Genomic DNA, 12,535 nt, shown 5'->3' with positions numbered 1-12,535 from the left:
CATACACAATTTCAAATTCACTGGGATAATAGGTAACAAAGGCTCAGTTCAGACAACACATGTCTTTACACAGTGGGAAAACTCCACTCAATGGTTGAGTTTTTTAGGAGGTACTCACCACACAACATGTTCTAACTCCACCGTTGTGTGACTATGGGCTCCCATGGAGTAGAGTAAAAGGCAATGTGATGTTTGATTGACAGTTCATCTGCCCTCTCTCCTCCCCCAATCCTCCCGATGGTATCCCATCCACCATTGCTGCGGAAAAAAACAATCCCGATGGCTCTCCTAGAGTAGCACTCGCTCCTTTCGCCGCTCTTGCCAGAGAATTCTGGAGCGAGTGGGAAAAGTCAACTCAACGCAATGGAAAACTCCACGGAGCCCGCCACACAACACGCAACACAATGCTTGTGCAGGAATTCTCCTCTACACAGCATGGATATTCTGCATGGAGTGTTTTCTAAAAAAAAAAAAAAACCACTTCACCGTGGGGTGGACTTTTTCCTTCAGATATTTCTCAACAGTGGTATAAAAACTCCACAGTGGAGTTCTAAAACCACCGTTGAGAAATGTGCTGTCTGAACTGAGCCAATGTGTAATGGTTTAATGCATAACTACTGTTCCTCTTTGGCATATAACCCCCTCTTCCTGAAAGCTGATTAATTTAATGTATTTAATATTGACATGTTGGGCCTGGGGTGCAGAATAAGTTTACACATACATGCTTTTCATTTGATCACTGTACCATCCACAGGCACCACAGAGCAAACATTATAGGCAGAGATCTCCTCAAAATGATGCTGTACAGTGAAGGCAATTCACATACTTAACTGTGAATCATCAGTTAATAAAACAGTGAGTGGGTGGTAAGATATGGAGCGAAGCTCATGCATGTGTGAATCAGCCCTGCAACTTGCCATAGAAAATGCCAAATCTGCAGCGAGGGTCCTTATTACGGATGGTGCCATCCTATACATGTCTACTCAGCAGTGAGCCTTGTTGAGTTCACTCAGACTTACTCCCAGGTAATTATGTATAGATTGCAGCCTGAGAAAGTATGCTACTCTAATGTCTAGCTATTACAATAAAATACCCATGGATTTGGCCATTCTGGTAAAACACAACCAAGATGGTCAGGGTTTTTTAAAGATATAATTATGTTTTCATACATACGAAGTCTGGATTTGAATGTTTCATTCCCTCAATTGCCAAAGTTCAGAGGTGAGTGTACAGCGTTATGTAGCCAAAATGGTTATAACCAAGAGAAGGAGATATCAGCAAGCTTGGAGGAACCTCAATGACTGCAGAAGTATAAAAATATATTTAGGGAAAGAAACTTAAAGGCTGGGACACACACCTAAAACAGTGAGTACTTTAATGTGAATGTAAGAATAAGCTACATCTCCACAAAAAGTAACATTGATAATTCACAAGACCTCCACATGCACAAGGGTAAGTGAATTCAATGTGGAAGAGAATGTTCTTGTGTGTGTGTGAAGGCGCCTTGTACACTTGCCATTCATCTTGTCTAACTTAGCCCAACCTTCCTCTTTACTGAAAGGAGGTTGGTATGTAATGGGTACAGCTGTCTGATAGTACAGCTGTGTGAAGTATAATACTATGAATGGCTAGGCAGTCTTTGGTCGAGGAAAGGGAGAGACCTATAAATTGGGGTATGTCCAGCATTTCGATAGGTTATATTTACCAAAGGTCAGAGCTGATTTTGGACATCTGTAATGCTTTCTCCATCTTTGTTCTGCTGATACTATAATATGTGGGTGCTCTGCACGTCATTATTCCACATTTGTAGGAAATGGAGTAGTACTCACAGCATTCCTGACCAAATATTTTGTACTACTACTTGCAGCGTTCATGACCATTGACCATGCTGGCTGTGGCTGATGGTAACTGTAGTCCAAAACATCAGGAGGACAGCAGGTTGGGGAAGGCTGTTATATATAGTGCATGTTTGCATTAATTTCACCCAATCTGGTGAGAATCTGGTGGTCCACCATTATGAGGTTCTTTAAACATACAAAAAAATCAGAATCGTCTCTGGGGATGGAAGCATTTGTCCAAGTTACTTGGGTAAGCGTTTTAATACTGGATCTAATATATGATCAGCACTTTTGCTATGTGTCTGTTTTCTATATTTTTCCTGAAGTCAAATAAATGTTGAAACACACAAGTGTACAAATTAGGCTATTCGAACCCAGAGTTTGCAACAACAACAACAACAATAATAATAATAATGCTGCAGCTAGAAAAAAAGAATAGAAAGCAGAAGCCATGGTCGGGTATCTATACCAGGGCCAAAGCACAAAAATCATCTGGATACAGGAGTCTGTTCTGGTTGGGAAGCCTTTTATTTTGTATTTTATATTATGGTTTTATACTGTTGTTTTATACTTTGAATGGTTTTAATTTTTGTGAACCGCCCAGAGAGCTCCAGCTATTGGGCGGTATAGAAATGTAATAAATAAATAAATAAAACTAAATTAGATGAGCCAAACCCACGCCCAACAGGACCAAATCCTCTGGAGCATTTTTTTCCTTTCAGGTTTTATATCTCCCTATTGCTGGTTCCCTTTATTCCAGTTTATTCTGTTGGTTAATATTCTGGACCAGAAGCTCAGCCCTCGGAGAAAGAAACCCAGCAAGGCAACTCGTCCTAGTGGATTCAGTTAGATTATGCTAAAATAACATTGTCAGTGTCGAAGGTGTGAGAGAGGCGTGCTGGACCTAGAAATACAGCGGAGGTGACATTGCAGATATTCCTTTTGTGCAGACGGTCCAAGCTGCCATGTGCAAGAGTGCCGAAAAGCCGAAAGGGCTTTGAGCCCTTTTGTTACAAAGAGATGCGCTGCCTGCCTACGCCTCCCTCTCGACCGAGGCTCTGGCGTACACACACCCGCCGCACCGCATACGAGGAAACCTATGCCCGTGTGCGCGCACAGCCCGCGAAGAGGATGCCAGGCGTATCCCAGAGGCCCCTCTGTTTGACTCCGAACTGGCTCCGCAACCGTCCAGGCGAGGGAGGCGGCGGCGGCAGAGGCGGGCCCTGGCTCTGATTAATTACCGTAGGCATTCGGGGGTGGGACTTCCATCAGCCATCTGGCTGAGATATGGGAGGGAGCTGCAGAGAAGGCGGGCGGGGGAGAGACAGCCAGAGAGGAAGAGCAAAGAAAGGAAGAAACACGAGAGAAGAAAGGGAGGAAAGCTAGGATCAAGGGGAACTCCCCCCCCCCCGCTCCCACTTGGTCGCCATTCGAAGACGGGGTGAAAGGCAAATAGGCGAGGAGGTTCTGCCACAGCCCCACCTGGTGGAAGGGTTTTTCTTCCCCCCTCCTCCACACCCTCCCGGTTTGGTTTATGGAGAAAAAGAAAATGGTCACTCAGGTAAGACTGTTCGCTGCCGCCCTTCTCCATGGTCCCTTCCATCCTGCTGGTAGCCCCCAACTCGAAAGAGGGAGAATGTGGAGCATCTTGTATTGTTTTTGCCTGCTGCGAGGAAAAAAACCCAGAAGTCATACTAACAATGATGGTAAAGATGGTGTGGCTTTCAATATTTTTCCCTGTAAGATGAGGGAAGATCGCTGTACGCGGAGCGTATATGCGCAGCCATCCCTTCTCACTCTGCTGCTCCATAGCAAATTCCTGTTTCCTGTGCTGTGCAGCTGCAGCTCAGGAAAGACCCTGTGGGGATTTGTCTACCTCTTTGTCTTGGTGTGGAGGGGGGAGGGGGAGAGGGACTGCAGAGGTACGGAGGGCTAGCCTCCAAATTGCAATGGCAGGAGGGGCTTCCTTCTCCCTGGGGTCGTGGTGCAGTTTGTGCCAGGCTACTAGGGCATCGGGTTTGGAGTTTCCTTTCATATTCAATCGCTTTTAAGCTGGCATTCCATTTCTTTACTGCATCGATGTTGTTAGGTTTGGAATTTGTTTTATTTTATTTTTATATTCTGGCTTAGGTTTCCTTGGGGAACTAGCTAATGAAGTGGCATTCAGTGGTGTGTGTGTGTAGGGGGGGGATGGTCCTTGAGGATCCTATGCTTTATTCAACAAATCCATGTTCTCTTTAAACCCCCCTCTGCATAGCAGCAGTGCAATGGGGGCATACGCAGGTTTCCTTGCCATTTCAGCTGAATATGCATTTTAATGACTTCTCTGGGACAAACAAAGGTAAACATCCCCCTCCCAGTCATTTTTTCAGGTGCCTTGACTATGCTGAATGCCCTCCAAAGCCGTGTGGTTTGCTACAACTGTACATTAACACAGGAAGGCAGCTGCTTATCATTTCCTAAGGAAACAGTTGTTTGCAGTGAATGCAAGTGAAGATTTATCAGGGAATTTGAACAGTGTTGAGGAAGAGTAATTTTTCCTGCTCTGGAAGGGATGCTATCTGATGTTGCTTGTCATTTAAAGTAGTGGGTTTTGGTTTTTTCCCTTTTAAACATGGAAACCTCAGAGTTGTCATAGCAAGGTGATAGGGGAAAGGGGAACGTTTAAGAAACGGGTGGGGGTAAACAGAGGAGGTCAGGAAGCAGCAGTCATTAGATCCAGACTTCTTTACCCCTAGTAGTTATATAATGCCCTGCAGTGCCATGCAGAGACGGGTACCTTTGGGGGGATATTCCCAGGGCAAAATCTTAAATCTGAATTTGACAGATCCTTTGGAGCCTTATGTATTTGACATACAACTTTTACAACATCTTAGAAAAATCTATTTTTAATGACACCTCTTAAGTTTTAATGAGATCGTGCATGTCTAACTTCAAGGGACTCTATATTCCAGATAGCTGACTAAGAAAGAGATTGCTACAAGTAGTGGCACCAGCTTGACTTCTTCAGCCAGCAGGCTTGCATTGATTTCAGTGGTTCAAAGGCAGGAAGGTCTCTATCCATTGATGGGCCTGTTGGAGATCTCCCTCCCTCTACTGCCTACTTTCTGTATTTATCATCTTTCCTTTTTATCTAGGATACATGTCTTGGGACAGAAATTCATTTTCAGGAGATTCTCTAGGTCATCATCTAAATCTAAAGGATTTTAGCAGCACTTCTGCAGTCAGCTTTTTTCCTTTTAATATGGCTTATGTGCTTTTATTATAAGCTTGTTAGGCATACATGAAACTGATATCTGCTTTATATAATGTGCATGTGGCATTGTTGTGCACTTACACCCATAGTATACTTTGTGTGTGTGTGTGTACATTTGCGTGACTATTTTCCTAGATGTGAACTCAAGATATAGAACTGTCCCAAAAAAATCCTGAAATAAAAATAGCCATATGTTGATGCCTGCAATGAGATTCTTATAGTGTATACAGAAAGTGAAAGGTCTATATAAGCTTATCAAGGAAGATTAGAGGGCTCCCTCATGCACATGGTAAGGAAAGTATGTTGTCTGCTTGCCCCTGAGAGGAGAAAGAAGGAAGTAGTAGCTGATACTACTAAAAAAAGACTAATTAATTTTTAGTTAGTTAATTTTTATGAACCGCCCAGAGAGCTTCGGCTATTGGGCGGTATAAAAATGTAATAAATAAATAAATAAATAAATAAATAAAAATCTTAGTTCACCTTGACTTGTGACCCTGACATAAGTGTATACAATTTCCATTATACATTTTGAATATGTATGCCATATTGATAGCTTAATGTACTTGGGAGCCCAATAAATATCATAGTTACCTAAGATCTCACGTTAGGAAAGCAGAGTGTGAGCTCATCCGTCATGATACTATTCCTTTAGGGTGGTTTTCTGTTATGGAATAATTCATGAAAATGCATTCATTCTTACTCTTGAGTGTTCTAATTCTGATCCGAACTGGTGATTGCAAGTCATGTGTCAATGGGGCTTTGTGCTGGATTTATGAAAAGCAACTGCTTTTGGAGTCTCTTAAATGCATAAGTCACTGAAGCCTAACATACACAACCATTTTTGGTCAGCATTATAACACCAGTGAGATTGGCTCCTTTCAGCGCATGTTTACATGAGCAAGCACCACAGTAGAAGTAATTATGGTGGTGGATGGGAGAATGCTTTTGCATGCAAAGATGTTCAGGTACTATTTTTGGTAAGGGAACAGCATCATATGCACAACCCACTGGGGCTGTCCCATAGCTAGTATAGACCCCTCTGAAGAATAACAAACTTTGTCATTACATATTGAATTTATAGATTGCCGTTTCTAGGATGTGTGCCAGTGGGAAGGGAAGGAGGGATATTCACCATTGGTGCCTTTCAGTTCATTCCAATACAATTTGGTCATATATATGGGTTCATACTGAGAGGGAGTAGGAGAGGATTACAGAATCTGTCACCCTGAATTCAAACTCGCAACTTAGTTTGTATTGCTGCATTTACAGTGTGTTAGAGCAACGTATTTGAATGTGTAAGTACACTTCATCAGTGAAGTGCCATTAAAATACATTGGGAGAAGTGGAATGGGTGCTAAAATAACATTTGGTGGTGGTTATGCTTTTAAAAAACAAGAATTAAGGCTCCATTGAATAAAAGTGCCCTAGTTTGATCCCCTTAGGACTAATGCAGGGAAAAGCAGCGACAGATGAAATGGGGAGGGCAGAGGAGAGAGAAGTAGGAGAATTATATGCGGTAAAGAAGTTTCCTCCCCCCCTTTTTTTTGTGCTATGCTTTAAAATTACTAGTTTCTTGAGAACCAAAAACAAAATAAAACCCTTCCAAAACCTCCCTTTCTTTCTTGGACAGCCCAGTGCCTTGCTGGCGTTTTATTCAGTATCTGTTTCCAATCAGAGCTGAGGATGGGGGTGGGGTGTGTGTGGAAAGGGAGGCACTGAGCTTCCAAGAGAGCAGAAAATGGTGTGCTGCCCCTTTAAGCTGTTCAGCAAGCCCATGTGGCAGTAGCCCATCCTGGAGTGTGTTCCCGTGCAATGAATCACCCATTCCATTGTCTGCTCTCCCTCCTCGCCTGCTTGGAGGAATGGAGCCTTTTACCTGGGCTGCTGCCTGCGGATAGTTCCTACTCTTAGGTAGGGGGAGGGGATGTTTGCTGTAATTAAAAGCAGGCGGAGGAGAGCTGCTCCTTTCAAAGCTATTCTGTGTTGAATGTGCCTCCGGCTGGGGAGTGGCACTTCTGCCCTTCCTGGTGGGATATAGGTAGTGGCATTGTGGGAGGGTGGGGTGACTGGCATTCTCTTTTGTGGAAGTTCAGAATCTCCTTGAAGGATTATTCGTCTCCATTTTGTAAGCCCTTGGAGGTGATTTGACTCCGTGCTGTCAGCATGCCCCCTCTCTGCTCTCCACCCCCATTCTCTCAAGGGCTCCAGCTAGCACCGTTTATGTTGGCATGTGCTTGACTCACTACACTGTGCCCAGAATTCGGAGAGGTGTTGGCTTTATGGATTTGAGACTTGCTCAGTTCTCCCCCTCCCCCGAAAAACGAACTAGCAGCTGCTTCATATTTTCCAACATTTTTTCTTCTTCTCTTTCTCCTCCATTATAACCCGTTCCTTGCCAGGCTCCACGCCAGCCTGTGACAAACAACTGTAGCCAGACATGGCAATCTTAGTCTGCTTTTTATAAAAGCATGAATGCAGGAGTTCCTTAAATGGAGATCTGATTTAAATCTGAGCAGCGTTCTGCTTGGCAGTGTTCTGACTCATTAGAGGCTGTGTGTACTTACCATCCCCCCCCCCCCATCTTCTCCCGTGCCTATATCTATTTTCTGATCTTCCTCTACGCACTACAGTAATGGCCAGACCAGATAAATGCATCTTTGTTAACCTTAGAATGGGATTAGTGCAGGTGCTATACGTAGAGTCCTGGCAGTTGCAGGAATGATGGTTATCTTCTACTACCTGAAAATAAACAACACATTTTATTATATGAAATTATCTTCTTTGTTTATGCTTGGAAGATGCACAAGCAGGACAGCTCCTCCTTCCTTAGCAATATGTTGCAGGATCACTCTCTTTCTCTGCCTGCCCACGCCCCAAGCAATGTATAACAGACTTCTCTTTCAAAGAGCTCCCCTTTCTATCCATTAACACTCTCAAGCACTTACCTGTGTTATAATTGCCCTTTATAAGATGCCTCTTACACATAAAATAGGACCCTGATGCAGTTTAATTTTCTTTTCTTCTTTTGATTGCAAAATTCACAATTATCTATTGTTTACTTTGTCAAGATCACCACTGTCAAGTAATCCCCTTGTCCAAATTTGACCTTCACTTGTCTTTACCAATAGTCCCTGGCTTCACATGGAGCTTTTGTTACCTTAATTGGTGCTATAGCTGTGGTATGTGTTATTTTGAACCCTGTGGGTTTATATCTCTTCCATGTCCTATAGTGCTCCCTGGTGTAGGACACATTGACCACCCCCTTTCTCTTCCCATTGTACAATAAATTATCATGATCATCTTACTATGGTGACCCCATCTGTTAGAAATGTATAGGTATAATGGACATGACTATGCACATGACTAGATGAAGTTCAAGTAATAAAACCTTGAACGTAGTAATAAAACCTTGAAAGGGCCCAACATAGCCCTTTCTAGATGTTTTGGACTACAAGTCTCAGCATTCCTAACCATTGGCCATAGTGGCTGGGGTTGATAGGTGTTGAAGTAAAAAAAATCTGGAGGGCACTAGTTTGGGGAAGGCTGAAGTAATGAACTAGTCAGAGAGGAAGTAATGAACTAGTCAAAGGCATTCTGATGCACTGGGAAAACCTATAGCCTGCAGCTCATCTTTCTAAGAGAAAATTAATTGTGGTTTCCTTGTGACATCTTTATGGCATGTGTTCCTCTTAGGTGTAGACTTAAGGTTTCTTCCTGAAGGGTAGGAATAATTTTTTAAAAATTAACTGTACCCCACCCCACCCCAAATTCTACTTAAAGGTCTAGGAATTCAGAGCGTAGTGAGTATCTTTGGAATCCTGCTTAATGAAGACTTAAAACTGCATTAGATTTTAGTCAAATTCTTCCAGGCACTTTTGATCAGTAGCCTTGGAAATCAGAACCTGCTTCTAATGATTCGAAGAAAGAAAGTTGTGTGAAAGAGAATCTGATGCCATTTGCTCAAATCCATGTCCCAAGAATAAGCCATACCAATTTAATACATTTCTAGCTGGGGAGATAAGGTAGCTTGGAAGATAGAGCCTCTGACTGGGAATTGGTAGATCAAGATTCTGTATCTGGATCTCTTAGTGGAAAGTGTGCTGTGATCATTAGATTAACGGTGTTGCAAAAATGCAAAATATTGGTTCAATATTGTGTGATGAAGAGGTCCCAACATGATTTATTAGTTTAATGGACTGTAGAGAGTTGGCCTAGAGTCATTTACAGTTAAGGGCACATTGATGACTCCCTGTGGAAATGCATCTTCTGGCTATACTGATAAAACCATGAGTTCTTCATGATGACTGAGATTACAGTAAATTAATACTGCGCATCTTCTAATTGGAAAGCCTGGCCTGCTTATGAGAAAAGCAATCAGAGGTCATGATGTCTCTGTGGGCATTTCTGGCTATCTGATCTCATTTGCTTTTATTTCCCCTTTCCTCTCTAGCTTTTGTACTTTTTACGATTGCTTCCTATGTACTGGGTTGTCTGTATATATTCTGAGCTTAAAAATAAAATTTAAAACTGTTGTGCCAAGGTCACCAAAATGGCCTACCACGTAAAAGCTGTACTCTTCAACCTTAATACTCTATACAAATTAAGGAAACTTAGGAAACTGAAGACTCATTCTTTACCAGAGAAAGCACTTCCCTTCCCCCAGCATCTGAGTTTTTACTATGCAATGCACAGACAATTTCAAGCATAGTCTTTGCATCCACATGTTCAAAATCTGCTTTTTAAAATGAATACAGAGCTTCTCAAGTTACTGAGTTCTGTGTCAGTACCAGATCTCTCTATTGAATGGATTGAAAGTAAAATCACAGGATTTACACCTATGCCTGGAAAAGTACCCACTTGCCAATTTATCAAGTCACAGAACTCCCCTAAATTCTTTCAGCTCCCTTCTTCAATAAAGCTCTTCTTGAGCCATCATCATCTCATCTCTTCTCATCTTTTGCTACCAATGAACCCTCTCCCATTCACGCTACTACCCTAAGGGATACTGTGGTTTTCTAGCAAAGCCATACATACACAAGTCATGATGCTCTCACAGGAACTGCAACTGGAGTGCAGAGTTACTATTCACTCTGTATGAGCAAGTTGTATGTTATATGGCCAAACATTCTGTGTTGTGTGAATGAAATGGTATCTAACACTGCTATGAATAATGGTTTAATTGATTCTTTTTCTGGGGTATCTTTCTTGGGACCTTCAAAGTAATACCTCCTCTCCACATATGCACACACGCAGTCAATCTTGCTTATATCATGTCTAGAAAGAGTGTGAACTTTGTCAACCAAATTCGTAGTTCTGGTTTAGTTGTACTATTTTTTTTCTTGACTTGGGAAAGCTTGTGTTTTCAGCTAGTCCAACTTCAAATAATAATTCCTCCTACAACTTATAAAAAGTCCATTATAAAATAGTCCCCAAAATACAACCTTAGGGACAGTATAGGAAGGCTTTGGGTTAGTTTGCAACAATAAGATTACACAGTGAAGTGCAGAGAAATGTTTTGGCTTCTCCAAAATGTGTTTCTCTTCCCTGAGTTACCTGGCAAAACATGATGCTGTGTATGGAGGGAAGTGACATGTATTTGTGAGTGAATACGTGCATGTGTGAAATACACTTTCTTCCTACAAATTACATTTTAAATTAAATAGTCTGTTACTATACTTTATTATATACTATGAGGCCTTTTCAGTGTTTCTAACAAATAGCTGTGATTTCTGAGGATAATATTGAAGTACATAAGTCAAGATTTTTTGTTTATCAGAGGTTGATAGTGAAGGGTTTTTTATTCTTTGGTGACAGAAGAATAACGAGATTCCACTGCAGAGACCATGGGAGGCTCTTCAGTAGACTGCACCACATACAGATTTTATCTAATTCATCATGCTTTGTTGCAGCTATCATTGGTTGACACTATTATTATTTGAATATTTGGCCATTCCAAATCCTTAGAGAGTGTTCTTTGCGAGTATTTAGTGTTAATGTTAGGGCTGCAGTGTTTAGTTGATTAATCAGCTAAATAAATCAATTAAAACGTTTTTATTGACTAAATGCCTCAATTAACTCGTAAGCAGATTCTTTTAAATTAATTTTAAGAGCAGTTATCTGCAGTTCTAAATGCTGCAGATGACAAGTGCCATTTTAAGAGGCAGCACATCTTCTGTACATACCTAAGAACATCAGAAGAGCTATGCTGGATCAGACCAAGGATCCATCTAGTACGGCATTCTGTTCACACAGTGGCCAACCAGACACCTGTGGGAAACCCACAAGTAGGACATGAGTGAAATAACACTTTCCTTCTTCTGTTCTCAGGCTATTGCTCTGTGATGCCTCTTGTGACACGTGCAATATGTACCCTTTTCTCAGAAGTAATATTTTTCTCAACTGCAAATTTATGTACAGTAAATTAAAGAAATCCCAATTGATAAATCTTGTGAGCTTTAGTCAATTCATTAATGTTTATTTATTTATTACATTTATATCCCGCCTTTTTTCCGCCAAGGAACCCAAAGCATTGTACACAATCCTTCTCCTCTCCATGTTAACCTCACAACAACAACCCTGTGAGGTAGGTTGGGCTGAGAGTATGTGACTGGCCCAAAGTCACCCAGTGGATTTCCATGGCTGAGTGGGGACTAGAACCCAGATCTCCCGACTCCCAGTCCAACATCTTAGCCACTACACCACACTGGCTCTCTGTGAACTGTGACTGGTCATTAATCAGTTGTGCCTCAATTATTCTTTTGCTTGTAGGCTGAACCATTGTATAAACCATTTTCACTTCTGTTTCTGACTGCCATATCCCCTACATCAAACACAGTATAGTCCTACAATGAAAAGAAAACTATTACCTGTGATGGAAGTCTGAGTTAATCAGTCCTTCCTCAGGGTCCCTTCCCCGCTTGCTCCCACCCAAAGAACCAGTACTTCCTTGGAATAAAACACACCAACACCCGAAGTAACCAAAATAAAAGGTTTATTTTTAAAAAGACAGCTATTAGATAGGCACTTGGTCAGTAACAGATATAAACAAGTACATAGAACAGAACATAAGAGGGAATGGGGGTAGGGAATGGATAAAACAAATACAAGTCAGGCAAAACCACCCATAAATCCATTCATACAAGAACCGACAGTCAGTCCATTAAATTTCCCTTTCCCTGGTCAAACCGACCAACTTGCCTTTAGAGAAACCAGCTCACAGCCAAAGTACGGCTTCCTAACGCTCTCCCAGTCCCCTAACCGGGCAACCGTAGACATCCATAGCCTCGGGGCTAAAGACAAACCCCCAGCTTAATCCCATTAGCTTTTATCTGTTTGTCTCCTAATGAGGGAGTCGGTCCTTTCTTCCCACTCAAAGCCCAATTAGCCTAGGCAGGAGATAACCTCCAGGTGTGAAGCCTCAGCCTAACCTCAGCAAGTTTAA

General features: G+C 42.0%; 1 protein-coding gene across 11 annotated transcripts in view; it reads left to right on the top strand.

The window, feature by feature from the left end:
- RBFOX2 (RNA binding fox-1 homolog 2) overlaps positions 1-12,535 on the top strand; it is a 190,578-nt gene that overhangs the window by 88,872 nt on the left and 89,171 nt on the right. The window contains exon 1 of one of the 11 annotated variants that reach the window (XM_063133475.1): positions 3,137-3,399. The exons of the other annotated variants lie outside the window; for them this stretch is intronic. Within the exon in view, the coding sequence (XP_062989545.1) occupies positions 3,373-3,399 (27 nt within the window). The 5' untranslated portion in view covers positions 3,137-3,372. Of the gene's footprint in view, positions 1-3,136; positions 3,400-12,535 lie in introns of those variants that run through there. 11 annotated transcript variants of the gene reach the window in all.

This window comes from Elgaria multicarinata, chromosome 9 (assembly GCF_023053635.1).
Source record: "Elgaria multicarinata webbii isolate HBS135686 ecotype San Diego chromosome 9, rElgMul1.1.pri, whole genome shotgun sequence".
Lineage (NCBI taxonomy): Eukaryota > Metazoa > Chordata > Lepidosauria > Squamata > Anguidae > Elgaria > Elgaria multicarinata.
This window is presented reverse-complemented; position numbering and strand designations above follow the sequence as displayed.